General features: G+C 48.0%; 4 protein-coding genes across 4 annotated transcripts; 3 read left to right on the top strand and 1 right to left on the bottom strand.

Annotated features, from left to right (window-relative positions):
* Nucleotides 1–1,936: 1,936 nt before the first annotated feature.
* Nucleotides 1,937–3,130, top strand: J4E92_006315 (uncharacterized protein; the record flags this gene model as incomplete). The annotated part of the gene is made up of 1 exon (XM_051497685.1): nt 1,937–3,130. The coding sequence occupies one exon, from the start codon at nt 1,937–1,939 to the stop codon at nt 3,128–3,130; it is 1,194 nt and encodes a 397-aa protein (XP_051352332.1).
* Nucleotides 3,131–6,304: 3,174 nt separating this feature from the next.
* On the bottom strand, nt 6,305–7,217 carry J4E92_006316 (uncharacterized protein; the record flags this gene model as incomplete). The annotated part of the gene is made up of 2 exons (XM_051497686.1): nt 6,305–6,828; nt 7,136–7,217. The coding sequence occupies 2 exons, from the start codon at nt 7,215–7,217 to the stop codon at nt 6,305–6,307; spliced, it is 606 nt and encodes a 201-aa protein (XP_051352333.1).
* Nucleotides 7,218–7,922: 705 nt separating this feature from the next.
* J4E92_006317 (uncharacterized protein) lies at nt 7,923–13,026 on the top strand (the record flags this gene model as incomplete). The annotated part of the gene is made up of 5 exons (XM_051497687.1): nt 7,923–8,559; nt 8,807–9,071; nt 9,168–9,500; nt 9,552–9,761; nt 11,121–13,026. The coding sequence occupies 5 exons, from the start codon at nt 7,923–7,925 to the stop codon at nt 13,024–13,026; spliced, it is 3,351 nt and encodes a 1,116-aa protein (XP_051352334.1).
* A 2,309-nt stretch (nt 13,027–15,335) lies between these two features.
* Nucleotides 15,336–17,519, top strand: J4E92_006318 (uncharacterized protein; the record flags this gene model as incomplete). Its single annotated transcript, XM_051497688.1, has 2 exons — nt 15,336–16,296; nt 16,387–17,519. The coding sequence occupies 2 exons, from the start codon at nt 15,336–15,338 to the stop codon at nt 17,517–17,519; spliced, it is 2,094 nt and encodes a 697-aa protein (XP_051352335.1).
* Between the last annotated feature and the right edge of the window lie 3,073 nt (nt 17,520–20,592).

Raw genomic sequence — 20,592 nt, forward strand, 5'->3', positions numbered from 1 at the left:
TGTCGTCCACGGGAACTCCAGAGTTGCTCAAGACCGAGTTAGACTGGTTGTCTCGAATCGATGCGAGTGGTAAGTCGAGCGTGGATTGGGTGTTTCCGCGTTCAAATCGACCATACCAGACATGTCTTGCGGCCGTAGATAACGGGCAGCCAACATTCATCAGACAGACGAATTCGACGATCATCATCACTGTATCCAAAGCGCAAACTAAAGGCGAAGCTCGTAAAGCGGTACTGAGCACGTTGTTTGCGCCGAGAACCCGACCAGTGCTTTGCATCATGACGGCAACCATGCATGCAATAACAGGCCAGCAAGCGCTCTGCCAGGACACCTGATTGGAAGTGTTGCCATTGGTTGCTGTCAATTCTTAGTCCCAGAGTTTTGCTAAAAATCGTTCACAACTTACGGGAAGTGTTGTTGAGCGGGGTGCTTCCATTCGGGAGCGATCCGGCGTCGACGTTGCCATTTGGGATGGTCATGACAGTCTGTTGAGATATAGCTGATAGCAAGAGGACTGCGTCGCCGAAAGAGAGCAGTGGATGTGATGACGCAACAATGAATGAGGAAGCTGGATGGGCCGGTCCTGGAGGAAAGCAGTGAAGGTGAAAGTACGTTTCGCGCTCTTAAACGTGTTGAGCTCACAAGGCAGAATCGGGTATGCGTCTTACAGATGTCGTGACACCTAGAATACAGGTTTTGCGCCTAGCGAGTATCATCTTGCACTTAGAAACGACAGATAAGATGTTGTGGCGTTCAAGGCAGAGCGCTGAAGAGGCAGTGCTTGTGACATTTGTGACACAATGCATGCAAGTAGCCGCACCTAAGCCTAAAAAAAAGGTGAGGCAAATGGGCATGGAGCCGTGTCGTCTTGGCGCTGCATGATCCTAGATGCAAAAAGAAGAGCAAAAACATACAACAGCGGGGATTCGCTAGTGGTCACCCACCTAACTACTAATCCGCCGGTACAGTGCTTGTATATGGCTGAGCGGACGGGAAGCCTAATTTTCACTGTCCTATGGTCGTATGTACAAGTTTGGGCAGCTGAGCTCTATATGACCGCATTGTGCAGGGCTGAGCTCGATAAGACGGAGGGTCGTAGACTGATACAAGGGTCTAGGATAGTGTACTGGCTCGCGCTGGGTTGTGTTGCTGGTGTGGGGTAACCGGCGGCGTAATATCGCGGTGAGGAGCGCTTGAACGTGGTATACTGCGCTCGTCGGCTTAGGTTGCAGGTGTAAGAGGGCCCGACTGGCAAGTGAAGAGAACGACATAGTTAACTAGATGCTACACGTTAGCATGCATGGTGCGGGAATTGTTTCCAATGCGTCCAGTCGTTCCAAGACCTCTATTGCTGCGAACGTTGCCGTTGCGCAGTCTTGCGCGCCGATGTGTGCTTCCTATGCGAAGGTGCTAGGCAATAGCGTCTTAACAAGAGCAATACTGTCTGAGAAGTATGCAGGTAATGCGTATGGTTATCGCATAGTGTGGTGCTTAGGGAGGGAGTGTGTCGTTGAAGAAAGATCGCACTCGTGGGTGTCCTCGTGCGGCGCATGCCTGTGCGGCATGCGACAGGAGACACGCGTCAGACCCGGGAGATGACGATGATCACGTGGTAGCTTAGCGCGTCAATCACGCGTCTCAACACCCCCCGAGGTTCGCTCTCAAGACGAGCTCCATACGCACACCCAATGTTACAGTCACGCTCCATGCTGCGAAACTAGGTGCTGCTTCGGGATGGAACACTTGACCTGAGCCGATTCAATTATTCGGCCATCCCGGGGTCTGTCGCTCTCGGCCATAAGTATGGCCTTGGACATGGGCGTAGCTGGAACCCCTTCACTCAAGGCATCCCGCCTACATCGCAAGCGCATGTCCAGTATACCATACTAAGCTACCTGACTGCATATTTCACACCGCGCACGAACGAGCCACTACCATGACCGACCTCTCGAGAGAAGACCTGCCGCCTTCCGATAGCCCCCACCTCGTCCTCCGGCACCCTACCGAAGAAGAGTGCACGACGATCTCGATCAATACCTCCATCGAGTGGAAAGACTCGCTTTCACTCGCACAATACTTGAAAGAAGGTCAATGGCTCGCCACGGTCCCTCTAGCCCGCGATGGAGGCATGACAACATGGATCTTGGTTCACCAGGATAAAGCTCCAGGCGAGCGTCAGATACTATGCTCTTGCGAGAGTTTCTCCAAACGTTCACTCACGAGCGATATGAGCGGCGCTATCAGCGAGAACATTGTGCATGGCGTGGCCAGCGTCTTCTCCCCGAGCGAGTACCGCGGCCGAGGGTATGCGGCGCGCATGATGCGTGAATTGGCGAGGACCTTGCATACGTGGCAAGCAGAAGGATATCCATGTGTAGGAAGCACGCTGTATTCCGACATTGGGAAAGAATTCTATGCGAAACTAGGCTGGCTCCCAAACTCCACCAATTCGCACATCGAGCTGCAACCCTGCGCCATCGCGTGGCCTTCGCCGGCTACACCAGTTATCGAGGAAGAGATGGGAGATTTGTGCAAGCGGGACGAAGACTTGGCTCGGTCCCGCATGGCAATACCCACGCAAGAGGCGAAAACTCGTTTTACGATCATCCCAGATCTTGACCATATGCTCTGGCACATATCCAAAGAGGTGTTTGCGACGAAACACCTCTTTGACCGGATACCCAATGCGAAAGGAGCGATAGCTGGCCCGCCCGGCAGCCAAGTCTGGGCACTTTGGACGCATCGATACTACAGTCATCCTGACGCAAGCACGTCACGCAATGTGCTATACATACTTCGGCTAGTGGTTGAGGTCGATGAGACTGCGACAAGGCTATCTTCCGATGCAGCGAAACTGCCTGAGCCTGGCATGTACGAGCAGCAGGCAGTATACCTTCGGGCGGTTTTGCAGGCAGCCCAGGCCGAAGCCAAAGAATGGAAACTCGATGTCGTCAAGCTCTGGGATCCTACACCCTTGGCTCTAGACATACTTGCTCAAAGTGGGCTTGATTTCGAGGTCGTAGAACGGAAGAACGACAGTATTGCTAGCCTTCTTTGGTACGATGCAGATGGTGGTGTCAGTGACGAGAGGCCATTGTGGCTGAACAACGAGCACTACGCGTGGCAATAGGAGTTGGAAGACCTGATGCCGATGACATTCGAGTCGTACATGTAGTGCTGGTTCAACTGCACAGTTCTTGCGTTTACCCTACGAGAGAGGTTTCGATGAAAAGTCTGGGACAAGATCGTTGATCATCTTTCTCCTCTCGAACTCACCGTGGAACAATTCGCTACCAGTCGCGTCGCCTTGTGACTACATCGCGTTGAGCATAGCGCAGTGGCGGTCCAGTACCACAACTCAGTTTAACAAAGTAGGACTCTTCTTTCACGCCTATATCGAGAACTGCACGGGCTGCTGTATTTCAATTGCTCGCGCCATGACCCAGATACATTTGAGTTTTCGTTTTTGATGGCAGTACTGGAGTGTACCCAGGTGTGTCAGCCCCCACAGCGCCAGGGCAAACTCTCGTCATCGGAGAGGAAGTAGACTTACCTGTGATGATGTTCTCATCAAGCGCGACGTCGCTTTGATGGATTTTCGGCGCGCTTTGCAATTCCCAATAAGCGGGCAGCATCAGAGTGGTTCGAGCTGGTGGGTCGACATGCCAGCAAGAGTGGGGTATCCACTGCGGACGCCAATCTGTATTTGTGGAGTGAGCACTGGGCAGGTCGCGCAGGCGTTTGCGAGATCAAGAACGTACATTTTCCGGTGAATCGAATGTGCGAGTATGCACAGCGTCAGCGATGTCACGTACTGCTATTGGTTGAGGTTTGCAAACCCCGCTTCTGTGCCACCTGCTCGCGGGTTTGAAGCACTAGGTATCGACACACTATTTGTTTGGTTCAAACCTCCCTCATGCAGCTTACACAGGGAGCAGACAATCTCGGAAGCTGCAAACTGCCTAGGTGTACTCGACCCTAACTCTCAAACACGTCGTATAGTCATCGATTTCCAACTGCGATCTACCAACCTCATTCGAATCCAGACTTGTTCAACCCAACGGATCAACTTTAGCTTCTCTTTTCAACCGTCATGTTTTCTCCAAGTAATACGGATAACCGAGAAGCGGACGAGCAAGACAAACCAGGAGTAAACCAGAACCCGCACGAGTCAGCTGCAGACTCACCGGTGCCATACTCGCTTTTCACAAAGAACGAACGATACGGAATTGTTGCTATGATCACCCTGGCAGCCTGGTTCTCGACTCTGAGCAGTTTCATTTATTACCCTGCCCTTCCGATGGTTGCCAAGGATCTGGACTCGTCGATTACGATGATCAACCTTACCGTCACGTCCTACTTGGTCGTATCTGCCGTCGCTCCCGCGGTTGTCGGAGATGCAGCTGACATGTTTGGACGCCGACCCGTTTACGCAGTCACCCTTCTGCTGTATGTCGCCGCGAACGTTGGGCTTGCAATGCAACACTCAGCTGTGGCACTCTTACTGCTACGCATGGTGCAAAGTGCAGGGATATCTGGCATGTGGCCCCCGCCAGGTTCTTGACGAGCATGAATGTGCAGCAAGCTGACAACTGTGAACCAAAATCAGGCGCTTTCTCCATCTCATATGGTGTTATCGCCGACATCTCAGCACCAAGTGAGAGGGGGGCCTTTGTATCTGCTGTTTCATTTGGGTGAGTGAAATCGCTACACAGCGTCACACTCTAGATCAGCTTCTTTTGACACTCGATAGGATCACCACCGCGCCAAGCCTGGGCCCGGTCATAGGTGGCGCATTTGCCTCCGGTCCTGGTTGGAGATGGATATTCGGATTTCTAGCCATCGTGTCCGGCTTTTGTTTGGTCACACTATTACTCGCCTTACCGGAGACCAATCGGAGCATCATCGGGAACGGCGGTATCAAACCTTCAAAGCTATTGGAGCCTGTCATCAGAGGTATCATGCGGCCATGGGACGGCCAGCGCGGCCCGAGTACTCCGCCCCCACCCCTTCAAGTCAAGAGAATACCGAATCCAATCATGAGTCTTCGCGTATTGTCACGCAAAGACGTGGCTGTAAGCATTATGCCTGGAAGTTTCTTGTACACTGTTTACTGCTGCATTCACACATCACTGTCGACAACCTTTATGCAGGTCTACCATCTCAAAGAATGGCAAGTCGGCCTGTCATATCTTCCATTTGGTGTCGGCGCGATTCTTGCGACTTTGATCTCCAGCAAGTGGATAGACCGAGACTATCGTATTGTAGCGAAGGCCCATGGCTTGCCCGTGACTAAAATGTCTGGGGATGATTTGTTGAATTTTCCCATTGAAGAAGCTCGTATGAGGAGCGCATTCGCGCCCGTCTTTTGTGCTTTTGCCTCCATCTTGGTCTATGGCTGGCTGGTCAATGAGCGTCTAGTGAGCAGAGTGGCGTCCCGAAGGGTTTCATTCGTTGGCTGACACGCCTTAGCACCTTGCAGGACCTCTGATCTGCCTTTTCTTTGCGGGCCTTTCTATCCAGACTTGCTTCAACGTAAAAGCCCTCAGCTACAGTTCATGATAGCCCATCGCTAACTGTCTTAGATCAACAACACTCTACTGGTTGATATCAATCAAGACATGCCAGCAACGGCTCAGGCTTCGTCCAATATCGTCCGTTGTGCCCTTTCTACCGTCATGATAGCCGTTCTCCAATATCTCATAGATTCTATAGGTTTTGGCTGGACCTTCGTTATCATGAGTTCGTTTTGCCTCATTGCCGGTTTCTTTTACTTCATCGAGCTAAGATTTGGACGAAGGTGGAGACTGGCCCGGAATGGGTTGACGATTCACTAGGTAAGATGCAAAATCGCACTTAGTGCAGAAATGGGAAGTCTTCAGCCATTGGTTTGTACAGGCCGGAAATTACGAACACATGTCTCATTCTCCCTGATACCCGTTCGGATACTTTTCCAGAATTCGCTGCATATCCGCAATGGCCCTGCTTTATATTAGTGGATCCGTGCGTGGTAAGAATAGTCGGTGCGTACATCTTTCGAAAGTTGCTGTTGTCCGAGTACAAGGCTGAGGCGCAAAAGTGTCCGTTTCTTCGTTACGTTAGCGGCAAAGACATTGGTCTTGGCTGGTTTGTTTACATAGCATAAAGAAGGTTGCGATCCTCGTAGTCATCTTCGGGTTCTGTTATCGGAAAGAACTTGTGATATTCTCGCATCCACTGCCGGCCGAGCTTGTAGCGCGGGGTGGCCATACTCCCGACATCGTCTTTTTTTATCGAAAATCATCTCGTCAGTCCCATTACAACTTCAACAATAGAGTAGCTGCTTACATTCATTATGACCCCAGAATACAGATGGGTCAAAGTATACTGGGTCACCGGTAGCTGCATTGGTACCCATGTTACCGCACCAAATGTTGCCATGGAGTGCAACAGGTTTGAGACTTCGACCATGAGTGTTCAGGGGTCGAAGAAGGCGAGGAATGACCTTCTCTTTGAGACCAAGTACCAATCTTTCAATCTCTTCACTTGGACCCTGCGATATCAACTCCTGGTCGACAAAGGACTGAAAGCGGCGGCTGTAGAGCTCCTCCCATGTCTCACTCCATGTCAGATCCTGATACATACTTCCTTCGTGGGTCATGACATGGTAACCGAACTTCGTCGGAGCTTTCGGGTCCATCATGCTGTCGTGGTGGAGTTTAGCAAGCATGGCAGAGAATTTACGAATGTCCGGGAGATCTTCGATCATCTCCATAAATTCAGCGAGATAGAAGTGCTTGCTTGGATCAGATACGTATGTGCCCCAAGCAATGGCACGTGGGATTCCTTCTAAAGACCGATGTACAAAGTCAGAGCTGTGTCAGTGTTCATCTACCTAGGTCGCGTACCTGGAGTGTACCCATGCAAGGTTTTGACGCCATAGTATTCTCCTCTTAGCATACTCATGCCTAATTCCCCACTGGAGACCTTCAGGAAATACTTCTTGGGGGTTCCATCGGCTAGTTGAACATCGATACGCGCAGTGCGTGTCCAGAAGCTAGCGCCGTGTGATTTTGCTCCCATCACTTTGCATCCCGGCGGTAACTCTTGGTGGCGATCAGTCCAGTTCTTGTCAGCACTCGGGAGATTTACTTACGTTCAACGATGGCTTGGTCTACATCAATAGCCTGCGACGTAAGTTGTTTCGTTGGCTCTGGTATCCAAGTAATTTCCGTCATGCTTTGAAGCGAGTTCGAGATGGTCTATGTGGGTCGACAATAGTTTCAAGGCTGGCACTGACTAGAAGATTTGGCCTTACAAGGTTGAGTGGGTATTAAATCTGGATGAAGAGGGGCATCGGCGGGGTCGTCATTTGGGGCGAGGTTCCACAGAGCGGGTGTTACATAGAGCTTTAAACCCGATTGGTTGGCCAGTGAGGGATGCAGGATGCGGGTGAGAAGGAATGGCTGCCCAGCTGCCACCCAATGTCCTCTGCTCTGCAGGCGCTCACCGGCACACGCCACTCATGCGCATTCGTATCGCCTCGATTGCACGCGATTAGGAAGGCGACAACACATCGTTGCGCTGACCAATTGGTCTGACCCACTACCTGGCTGTGGCTTGGAACATCATTGCTTTTGCGGCTGTTTGCTGAAACCCATTTCCACTCCGCTGTCGTATCTTGTTATGTCTTTATAGGTTAATTGGTTGCATTTTCGGGAAGAGTCTGACTCTGCATTGCCCCATGTACACTAGCCTGACCTTCTAGCGACCTGTTTTCATCTCCAACTCCACTCAATCTCGCCAGCTCCACATCTTTAGAGACCCAACTGTTCTCACTGTTTGTCCAGGCAGCACGATAACTCGACTTTCTCTAATCAAGTCCATGCGATGGATGACGTAAGAGGCCCACAGCTTTTGGTCTCACATGAACGACTGATCCAATGTTACAGGATGTCAGCGATCTCCCCGACATCGATAAGAGCATCGAAAAGCGGAAAACTGCGAAGACCAGCAGTGCCAGCAGTGCCAGCATCGCATCTTTCGGCTCATCTATAGGCCGAAGATTCAGCTTCAAATCGTTCTCTAGTCGCAAACCAACGACCAAAGTCGAGAAGCCACGGAACGAATTTGGCCTAAATACTGTATACGAACCGGACGAAACTTCGGCAGTCATCGCAGACCTTGTTTTTGTGCATGGTCTCGGCGGTGGTTCCAGCACAACATGGTGTCTCAAGCAAGACGCCGATTACTTTTGGCCAAAAGAGTGGTTACCTAAAGACCCAGACTTCAAAGGAGTCCGTATCCACAGCTTTGGATACAACGCGAATTGGGCCACCTGGCTGAAGAGTCCGGTCGACATCCATGCTTTCGGTCAGTCTTTAGTCGAAGACCTGAGGAGCGATCCAAAGATCAATAATCTGGATAGTCGCATTATCCTTGTAGGGCATAGCATGGGTGGTTTAGTGATCAAGAAAGCATGCGTCTTATCTAAGACTAATCCGGATTACAGCGACATCGCTAACCGATTACATTCGTTGTATTTCCTGGGTACTCCCCACCGAGGCTCGAATCTCGCTGGTGTTTTAAACAATTTCCTTCGCCTGTCTGGAAGTGGAAGAAGAGCGTACGTATCCAGTTTGCAAGCTAAGTCAGAGAGTATACGTATTCTGAGCGACTCCTTCCGTATTCATTATGCGGGAATACATTTGCACACATTCTACGAGTCTCAGCCCACACCTCCTGTTGGAATGATCGTCGATCAAGAATCCGCTACTCTAGGTCTGCTAGCCGATAATAGCCATGGATCTAATACTGACCGTCATAGGTTACGCTGAAGAACGCATCCAGTTGTTAAATGCGAACCATCGCGATCTAGCCAAGTTCGAGACTACACTGGACTCAAACTACAGGTCTCTAAGAAACCGTCTGGCATCAACAATCGATCAGATAAGGCTCGAAATGCAGAAGCAAACAACACCATCGAATTTCTCAAGTATGGGGATTGGTATCAAAACTCCCGATGCGTCGGTACTGCGATCTTTACCAGAGCTGTATCAAAGTAGGGCGAACGAGATGGAGGAGATCGCTAAGTACCTCTCCATCGATGCATCAGACGACAAAAGGCTTTCAACCCTCAATAACACAAGAATGACTGGATCAGGTTCCTGGCTCACTAACAGAACCAGTTTTCGGGAGTGGCGGTCGCCACCAGCACCTCGCTATTTCTGGCTGAAGGGGACACCGGCGTCGGGGAAGTCAATGCTCGCAAGTTATGTTATTGAGTTCTTACAAGACAGCCCCGTATGTCACTACTTCTTCAACAAAGGTGATAAGACCGACAACAACGTGAGCAGCTTTCTACGCTCCATGGCGCTACAGATGGCTCAGATCAACCCTGTCGTTCGTAGCGCGATTTTCCGGCTTTCACAGAAAGGTCCACCCATCGATGCTCGCAACCAGAGAACCATCTGGAACACTGTTTTCACGAGCTGTGTGTTTCACGTTACATTCCCTACCCCGTAAGTGTTTTGCAGCTCCTATGCAGGGCGGAACTCACACAACCGCTGCAGTCATTATTGGGTGGTTGATGCATTAGACGAAGCAGCCGACAGGGGCACATTAAATGAATGTTTCAGTCTACTGTCCAAGATCGACGAAAACATCCCACTGAAGATCTTCGTCACCAGTCGACCAGATCCCGCATTGGATGATTTGTTCGTGCAGCTTCCTCTGGTGCAAGAATACATATCGCCAGAGGATTTGTTGCCCGATATCTCCTCGTACGTCCAGAAATGGTCCGCCACCTTCCCCGTTAATACAACTCAAGAAAGAGAAAGATTGGTTGACAAGATTGTTCGCATGTCTGGCGGTAGCTTCTTGTGGACCGTGCTAGTGACTAAACAGCTTCGGGAAGTTTTCACTGTCGGAGAAGTTCACGAGGTTCTATGCGAGATTCCTCAAGAAATGGATGACCTATACACGCACAACATCCGGAAAATGGAGTCCCTGAGGTCAAAGAGCGCAGCAAAGCATACAATTACATGGGCAATCTGCGCTGTGCATCCCTTGACCGTAAACCAGATGAAGGATGCTATCAGGCTGACTCTGGGAAGTCCTATAGCACGCGATCTACGAACCAGTCTCCAATATCTTTGTGGATACTTCCTCGATATTGATGTGCAGTCGCGGGTACAGCTAGTTCACGAAACAGCCCGCACTTTTCTCACTCATCCGGATCTGAACTCAGACTTTCGAATTGACTATGCCGAAGGACACAGTCTTATTGCATCGGCTTGCCTCAATCATCTGATGAGCGATGAATTGAGTTATTCAAGGAGACGGCGTAGCTCCACTACGAGCGGGCACAGCAAGACTTCAATGACTGACTACGTATGTTTACGGTTCAGCGAACACATTCTTCGAGCATCCTCCCAGTCCAACGAACTGTTCAACACGTTAGACAAGTTCTTCAGAACAAACGTGCTTTCCTGGATCGAGCACGTGGCCCATCTCAAAGATTTGGACTGTCTTAATCGAACTTCAAGACACCTGTCGAACTACCTCAACCGCAGGATGGAGCATGTTCCGTTATTGCAAAGCGATCTTCATGCCTGGGCCGTCGACTTACCTAGGTTGGTAACACAGTTCGGCGTCAATCTTCTGAGCGATCCCGCTGCCATCCACACACTCGTGCCGCCGTTTTGTCCTCGAGACTCTGCTGTATACCGGCACTTCGGATATGCTGAGGATGGCATCAAGCTAGTAGGCGCGTGGAACGCAGGTTGGGGGGATAGGATATGCTCCATCTCATATCATGACACCTACGCGACAGTGGCTGCTTCTCGAGACGAACGATTCGCTGTTGGGTTGGCTGACGGCTTGGTCAATGTCTATCGAACCTCCACGTGCGAACACCTCCTGAGTATGAGACATGAAGAATCAGTATCAGTTCTGGAGTTTGGTTCCACATCCAAAGTCATCGCCTCAGCTGGTTTGCGGTTTCTAAGACTATGGGATGCGGCGACTGGCGTTCAACTCTTCCACATCGCTACCGATTCGCAAACCCTAGCTTTGACTTTCGACGAGACAGAAACGTCGGTTACAATAGCGACCAGAGACAAGCATGTTCTGACTTACAGAATTTCCGATGGCTCACCGCTACACCAGGTCCCCTGGATTGACGCTTTCTCTGAAGACACAGACTCAGGCTTTGCACCATCTCCGTCTGCGGCCAGGCTATCTACAGAACAACAAACACTTGCGATAGTCTATCGAAGCAAGCCGGTACAGCTGTGGTCTCTGGACAAGCAGCACCGTATCGGGGCTTGCTTGAGACCGGCAACGCACAGGAATGACAAGGGAGGCCACACCGTCAACTGTGTAGTCTTCAATACCAGCTCTGCAAACCCACGACTTCTGGTGTCATATTGGGACGACATCCTGGTCAAGTTCGATAGTAGGACTTGCAAGCCGCTCCTCACAACTGCGACATGCGTTACGAAGATAGCTATGTCTTGTAATGAAAAGACCTTTGCTGGAAGCGACGGCAATGGCGGGATCAAGATTTTCGATTTCGAGACGCTCCAACCTCTTCACAACATACATATACAAGGAGATCCGGTATCGTCGCTCGCCTTCACTAGCGACAGCCTGCGCATCGTGGATTCGCGGGGTACGCAAGCCAATGTCTGGGAGCCACTCGTCCTCTTCGGGCAAGACACTGAAGCTCTCTCCAGCGAGCCTAGCGAATCTGTGCACCAAATAGTAGACGACATTGTTGAATCTGTTGTCAACGAGTCTGCTATCATAACCACCCTGCACTGTTGCGATCAAAGTGGTATGGCTTTCTGCGGGCGCAACGACGGACGTGTCGATACCTGCAACCTCGACGACCCCGAGAACACTATGCGCAACCTATACAAGCATGGTGGGTCCTTCATTAGTATTACATGCATGGACTGGAGTCCTAGAGCGCGTGTGATAGCGAGTGCAGACTCTGCAGGAAAGTTTTGTATCATGAAAATCACGACTGGCACACGGAGAGAATGGAGCGCTGAGATGATGGTCCAGTCGAGGTTAGGCCAAGGCTGTATTATACGACAGATCCTCGTCCACCCTGAGGGTTCGTTCGTACTTGTTTCCTCATCAGAGGCGGACTCTATATGGTCATTATCAACCAAGGAGCAAGTAGCGTCACTTGACAGGCGCGAGCGCATATCTTGGAAATGGTTTGTTCGGCCATCCGCTCCGTCACAACTGCTTCTTTTTGAGGACAAGATCCTGCGGCTTTTCAGATGGGAGGACCTCCACCAGATCGCTGCCTCTGAAAACCCCGTGGTGCCGATCGAAATGGAGAGGCGCATGTCCGGGGAACAAGCAGACGCGGATGCCATCTCTGTCTCAAGCGAAGGCGATGACCTGGTCATTCTGCAGCGATCGCAAACCGTGCAGCAGAGTGTACCGGGCCTGCGACCCCAGTCTAATGACGTTATGATGACCAAGATACGCGTCTTTGATCTGACTACTCTGGATCCCGAGTCGACTGATATCGGAGGCTCGTCGTCGCCTGACATGTCAATTGACAGCGCGGCACAGTCTCTTGTCTTCTTGAACCCCAAGCCATCTTCAACCCTGGGTATTCCTCTATCGCCAACGGCTACGCCCAATGTCCCATTCACTTATCCTTTCGGAGGCGTTCGTAGCAAGTCCTATACTCGCTGGTCTTCCATTAGAGATGTCGCTGATATACCCGATGTGGAGAGAATCATTGGTACGGTGAAAAAGTTCGATTGGTGGCATCTTATTTTCCTTTCCAAGATGGGGTGGGTCTGCTCGGTTCAGATCGGGGAAGGCGGTCGCAAAGTCCTCGACCAATTCCAGAAGCACTTCTTTGTACCATCGGTTTGGCGCACAGGCAACTCGCCTCTTATCGCCAAGGTACGGCGGAGCCACGACATCGTGATCGTACACCAAGATGGCGTTATTGTGGTCAAGAATGGGTTAGACAACGGAGAGCATGTGTCCTTCTCTTTGAGTACGCTATAAACGGGTTCCTCGAATAGATTGCCAAGTAATGGCCAAGTGGTATTTTGAGAACCTGTAGCCCAATGTGAAGACCGGACAACGCTCTTTTGCTATTGAAAACATGTCAATCTTCATCCCATCCATCGCCTGATCTAGTGGCATCCATGTAGTCGACTACATTCTCCTCGCTTTCCGTAATATCCAACGGGTCGCCTCCCATCCTGAAAGAGTACACCTGCAGTGAGACATTGGCAGCTTTGCATCTGACACGAAGGTGCAAAGCCTGGCTCTTGTGGTTAAGTGCAATCAGCAACACCCATCCCTCTTCGCATGCCTCGCGGTCTGCAACCGCTACAAGCAAGGTTTGATGGGTATTTTCGTACTCCTCACCTATCATCTGAATCACACTGCTTCCTTCCATCGCGTCGGGGCATCTGACCAGAGCGCTTAAGATGAAAGGTGGTATACCATCCATCAGCTCGACCTCGTCATCGGCGTCCCGTGCCGCCACTCCGTAGGCGGCATCGTTGTCGTCGAACACAAAAGGCCCAAACAAATCTTCGTCGAAGTTGTAGTTGTGTTCCGGACAGCACGTTACTTTCTGCCATAGTCGGGAATATGCCTCGTCGGCACTTGCGCGTGTAACAATCTCTTCACCCAGGTTCTGCCCATGAGATGCTTCATTGCCATACCATGTTCGAATCCATATAGCACCAGCAGCACGATTCCACCCGCCTGAATCTGTCACTTTACGGCGCTTCTCGAAGACTGACAGATTTGACGGAATGTGTTGAGGAAGAGGTATATCGTCGCATCGCTCGCGGTAAAGCTGATCAAGACGCGCGTTAGTAAATAAAATTCGGACGTGCCCACAAAGTGGGATAGGTAAATCCTACCGAACGGCCACGCTCACCGAGGTGGATCCAGGCTTTGATAAGGTTCCGTTCTTGCTCGTCTTGGTGTAGAGATGATTCTGGGACCCATTTCTCCTTTTTCTCCAGATCAGCCGCGTTCGATAGAGCTTGGTCGTGCTCGCTGTGCTATGTAGAACGCGCAGAGTGCAATCTGACGTACTAGGAGGAAATGATCAGAAGGTTCCCAGCCGAACGAGGGCTCTAATGACTGCGAACTGGCCATTGAGTTCGATGCCGTCGAGTTGGAATAGAGCGCATGTGGTTGTGATGTGAGAAGACGTGAACAGGCAGCAGTTTCGGCTGCTGTTCTTGGCGTGTGCAGTGTCTCTCTCATTGGCTCAACTGATCCTTCAAAGATCGCAAGCCGATCTTAACAGTATTGAAGTTACTTCGCTATCCTGTTCCTGGGGTCTGTGACAAGGTCTGTGACGAGGTACTTGATCGGAGGCCGCGGCAACAAGTACAATGCAAGCTTTCGCTTTTTGGAAATCCCATCAGGCGACCGCTTCGCCGAAGGATTTGCGCGTGGCATTGCTTTCCTCCAGATTCGCTTGAGTGAAAGGGTGTTCTGAGAAGAGGTAGGGTCGACGATCGCGTCGAACGATGTTTTGTCTCTGATCATGGGTGGCATGGTGTGATAGGCTGCGATTGACGTGTACGTTGGTGGGGCGGAAATGTAGAGTTAAAAATGAAATGTCTCTAGATTGCTAGAAATATATGCTGTTGATGTTTGGGACGTGGAGCGATGAACCACGGGTCAGTCTTGCAGAGGATGAGGGGCTGTAGCATCTGTGCCGAGGGAACCAATGAGTCGATTTGTATATGTACTCTCCGGATTGTTTACCGATGTGTAAAAGCCAAATTGCAGGCTCAGATTAGCAGAACTTTGCCGTCGCCGGAAACAGCGGTTCTGCGGCAAGGAGAGCATCCCCTGTTTAACGAGCCTGCTTTAGCATGGGGAGCTATGGTAAAAAGGCAACGTCACATGTGCTTAGCGCGGCGATGTCGAGAGCACGCAAAATGAGCTTCCGCACAGCCATCGTGCGCAATAACAAGACTTGATGTTACTATAATGCGGTGTTGAGGAAGCAGATTCCAGGTCTCGGGTTGATGATTGTTGGATGCAGGTCCGGAGTGACGGCGATGATCTGGGCCTGGGCAATGCGGAAGCTACCCCGGGCGGGCCAACGACGTCAGGGCAGGAGCCACCCAGCCATCCTTGATGTCTCCACTCCAGCACGTCTACACGGACGGTACACCTCACCACGACACCTCACAGCCCTCACCGCATCGCGACACGTACTATCCCCCATATAAGCCATCGCGCATCCATGAGCGCTATCTCCGCGCTGCATGTGGCAGACTCTGCGACAATACCATCGTGATTTTGCCATCCCGGGTTCCAAACGGTCACGCATGGCTTCTGGCAGCATTGGCGACGTGCCTGCCGCGACTTTTGCTGAGTACGTAGACGATCCTTTCTTCGACCACGGTGATGAGGCGGGTGCATCGCAATCGCAGACATCGCGGGAAAAAGAGGATGACTTCATCGAGAATGCGCCGCCTGCCGATGCACCGCAATTGGCGCTGGCGCAAAGACCCGAAGCGCCGTCGCGATGCATCGCAGTGCGCCCGGCTCTCACCCACCGTCTCTACTCTCATCGCCTCCATGTGCGGGCCAAAGCTAAGCTGCAACGCGATAGACTTCTCTCCGGCCCTATGATCGACGTCTACGTAGGCGAGTCCAAGCGCCACTGGTCGCTGCATCGCAATCTGCTATGCCACCACTCCGAAACCCTCGAGAACGAGCTGCTAGGCGATGCCGACGGCCACACTAGGAAAGATCGCCTCGATCTTCCCGATTACAACCCTGCCGGCTTCGAGCTGCTGGTGAAGTGGCTATACCAGGGCAGCCTCGACGATGTCTCTGACATGGCCGACGCCAACCAGAAGTATGAGTATGCTGTGAGCTGTCACAGACTCTATCTGCTTTGCGATCGCTTTGACATGCTTCAACTGAAGAACGTCGCGATGGATCAGTACAGAAAAGGCCTAAATGAGGCCGAGCTAGTACCTGACGCTGACGAGATCGATGACATCTATCGCAAGAGTCCGACAGGGTCGCCCTTCCGCACGCTCATGACGCGCATCGCGGCCCGCCAGATCATGGATCCTGGTAGTGAGCGCGACGTCGAGACCTATCGCGAGTGCTTCGAAAACAACCCCGACTTCGCCATCGATCTGGTCAAGGCAATCAGGTCGGGCACTGGAGGCATGCTGTTCGACGATCCAACGGATGAGGGTCATGAGTGCGACTACCATGACCACGAAGCTGGCCCGAACTGCCACACAAAGGGCAAGGGCAAAGGGAAGCAAGGTGTGTGACTCCGACCTCTCCCAAGCCCACTCGGCACCCTATCAGCCATCTCGCTGCTGTCAAAAACGCGTAATAACGTCCATTAACCAGCAAAGAAGAAAGCCGGCCTGTCATCCGCCAAATCAGTCCCCTACATAAGCTCCGACCAGCACAACCGCCCTCCCCGCCCTCCTCCCCCGAAGACGCCTCGCCCGCCTCATCCCCTGCAAGCTCGCCCACAAGAGGGAAGCGCCGGTCCTCTCCGCCGTCGCCTGACAAGTCCGGCGAGCTCGACGGTTGGCACATCGACGGAGATGGCAGTCGCCAGTCAAGCACCCAATCTCGACGCGATTCGCGAGAGGGAGAAGGACAGGGAAAAGCTGCGCAGAGTGACGCCGCCGGAGAGAAGACGCCTGGAGCGGGCTCAAAGCAGTGGAACGGAGATACAGAGGTCACGCCCAGTCCTAGAAGAGCGCCGCCGAAGCTCAGACGACGCGTCTCACCCACACCAGAATAGCCAGCTTGAAGACCAAGCATTGAGGGAGCTCGAGGGAGGACCGGTGCAGCCACCACAGCGATCACCGACGCGTCGAGGCATCTGGGAATGGGCGAAACTAGGGACGGGCAGGCTGAATGTCATCGGACGCATACCCCATCCCGAATGGAAGGGCCCGACTGCGTCGCACGAAGCTGTCGCGAATGGCAATTCGCGAATCACTACCATTCATGAAACCCATGACGATTTCAGCATCCCCTCCACAACGGCTACCGAGACGAACAATCTGCAAGAATACAACCAAGCGATGGCAGCTAAGCTCGAAGGCTTTGGCTTCCCACACGCTCACATTATCACGTCGCCACACTTCTCGCAGACAAAACGCTCTTCCGATGACCTTGTTGCTGCATCATCTACAGCGAGCACGCCAGCAAATCTGAATCTTGTTCTAGAGGGTGGGACGAACGGCGAGCGCATTACACCGCAGGCCTCGAAAGACAGCCCGCCGTTGACGCCGGACACCCCGACACCGCAACAGCGCAGAAAAGACTCGACGATCGAGACGGAAAGCACACCGACGAAGGTCGCCTCCGACAGTGCAAAGGCAGAGATCGCTGATCCACCTCTGAATGGCGTCAAGAAGACCTCTACTCCTACTCCTACTCCTGACCGCATCCCCAAGTATCGGATTGCGCTTTCTTCGAATTTCCTTTCACCAGCTCGCAACAGTCCGAGTTCGGCATCTTAGTTTTTTACGATCAAAAGCGATACCCTGTACGTACATATAATTTAACGACTAGCGAATCTTGTAATGCAATTCAAATATTCACGAAACGCGCAATAACATCCACTGGCTATGGGCCGCGATACCATCACAACACTTGACATGCGCCAATAGATTCATCTCGAGAGAACTTTCCCTCTCCTCTCAAACACCCTAGGACTTGGCTTGAGTCGGGCACGGAGCTTGGACGCATTGCACTGTCCCTTTGGAATGTGACAATCGCAACCACGGTGAACACATGTTCCCGCAGCCTTACAATAGGTCTGTCCTCGTGGTGACTAATATCTCTAATATCTTGAAGGCGTGTGTTAGTAGAGTAGTCACGGATCTAGACATTGCTAAAGTTTGCAAAGTACTTAGAGACTTAATCTAGTAGAAACAAAGTAAAGGTAAAAGTATTAAAAATCTAAGCTATAAAACTAATATAGACACCTAAAGTAAAGTTAAAAAAAGTAAGTCTTAATAAAGGTAGCGCCTAAGATTTTTATAGTATAAAGTTAAAGTCTTTAAGCTTATACTAGAACTAGCTTCTACTTTTATAAGTCTTTTAGCTAGCTATCTTATAAAAGCTTTTAAAAAGTAAATATTTATAAAAAGTTTTAATATTATATAAGTATAAGAAATAGTACCTTATATCTAATTTTATAAACTCTATTTAGTAAAAAGATATTAAAAAATATTTAGCTTTTAGGCTATTTTAGAATAGCTAGAAAATTTTAAAATTTTAAGATATTTAGTATATATTACTATTAGTACTAATACTTATATAAACTATAACTATATATATTTATATACTCTTTAGTTTATATAGTAGTTAAAAACTATATAATATAGTAGTAATAGAAATACTAGTACTTACTAAGCTTTATAGTATCTATTCTTTAACTAGCTAATAACTATAATATAATAACTATTTTTTTAAATTTTAATAAAAATTATAGTAGTTTATTATAGCTACTATTTAATAAATAGTATCTTACTATATAAAGTAACTTATAAATACTATATTTTTACTATACTAGCTTTTATTACTTTTATAAAGTATTTTAGCTAAAGTATTTTTTTACTAAAGTATAGCTTTTTATAAAGCTAAAAAAAGAAGTAGTATTACTTTACTTTTTACTTTATATATTTAGTTATAAATAGTAATAGTATAATTAATTAGAGATATTCTTTTAGTAAAATAGTTAATAAAATAGTCTTTTTATTTTATTTTATTTTTAAGTAAGAAACTATAACTACTAAAAAGCTTATATATTTTACTAATAAGCTTTTTAAAAGTAAAAATAAAAGAAAAAATAATAAAAAGTTTTACGCTAACTATATATATAGTAGAAATAATAAAAATAAAAGTAATAAAAATAAAAGTAATAAAAATATTAATAAGCCTAGTATATAGCTTTAAAGTACTAGTAAAGTAGCTTTTTAAAGTACTTATAATAGTCTCTAGTATAGTATAAATATAGTAGTTTATAATAGCTTTTATAATAGCTTTTAAAATAATAACTTTAAAAAAACTTATAAAAGTAGTAATATATTATAGTAGTAAAACTAGTAACATAATAATAGTCTAAATAGCTATTAGGCTTAAGAGTTAGTGCGCTAGAGAAAGCTAGGTCTAAATAGCGTTTAGATAAGAATAAGAACTACATATATATATAATATAATAAACTGCATTAAGCACCTATTCTAATAGAGATACTTCTAATCTCTCTACTATATATAGTAACTAACTAAAACTTAATCTATTTAGTCTTCTATCTTAGAAAGGCTACGCGCTACTTTTAAGTGCGTATTTTACCTACTAAAGGCTTATTAGAATAATAGTTTAACTAGGCTTTAGAAGAAATATAATTATTACGTAATATAATAAAATAAGTAATAGGTAAGTATATAAAAGAGAGAATAAGATAATACATAGAATAGTATATCTAAGAGACGCGTAGAAGTAAACTATAAGCTATAGAAACCTAATAGTATAGATACCTAAGAAGTAGGCGTACTAAGAGACCTCTAATAATATAAATAATTAGATAATAATAACTACTACGTAGGCTAATAGATAATATAGCTGTAGTAGCGCTACGCTAAGTAACACAAAAGGCTAGATAAGAGGTTTAGACTAGGCTAATTACTCTTTAGATAGCTGCATAGATAGAAAATAATATAATAGAAAATATATAGCTGTATTATTCTACTAAGAATAAATAATAAGACCTAAGAAAGGTTAGAAAAACTAACGTAGTAGATTTTAATTCTAGTATAGCTAGAAAAGAAGAGGCTAAATAATAAGATAGTAGTAGAAAGCTATTATAGTATATAAAAAAGGTAGTAATAGTTCTTCTAGTAAAAGATACCTAACTTTGTTAGTAAGTAAATAGTTAAACCTAATTAATAGTACTTATACGTTTAACATTTATGCTAGCTATTATACTATTTATAATACTTATGTACTATCTTATATAAATAAGTAAGAGTTAATCTAATAAGGCTAAGATTAATAAATAATCTAAGTTAGTTGCTAAAGCCTTTTTAAAAGCCTAGTTTACTAAATAACTATTTTTGCCTCTCTAAACTAAGCCTATAAAATCTAAAGTAACACCTATATTATTCTAGAAGAATATTAAGATACTAGACATTCTAGAGTCTTTAGGCACTACTAGCTAGTAGCCTTAGGTATAACCTCTAGTATAACTCTAAAATAATAATATAGCAAAGCTTCTTTAGATAATAGCTTAGTCTCTCTAGTAGCTAGGTAATTACTCTCTAGTCTATTCTATCTAGCTTCTTTTATACTTATTAGAGATAGTTCTAGTATTTAATAGAACTAATGTTACTACGTTTCTTAAGCGTTTTAAGAACATGTTAAAGTACTATAAGTTTATAGATAAGATAAAGATTAATTGCCTTTTAGCGCACTGTAAACCTAAGTAGAAAGTAATTATCTAAGCCTTAAATAAATATTCTAATACTCTAGTTACTAAATTCTAGAAGAAGTTTAGAGAAGCTTTTAGAAAGCTCTTTTATACTAATAATA

This window comes from Alternaria infectoria, assembly GCF_024043175.1.
Source record: "Alternaria infectoria strain BMP 0036 chromosome Unknown scaffold_9, whole genome shotgun sequence".
Taxonomy (NCBI): Eukaryota; Fungi; Ascomycota; class Dothideomycetes; order Pleosporales; family Pleosporaceae; genus Alternaria; species Alternaria infectoria.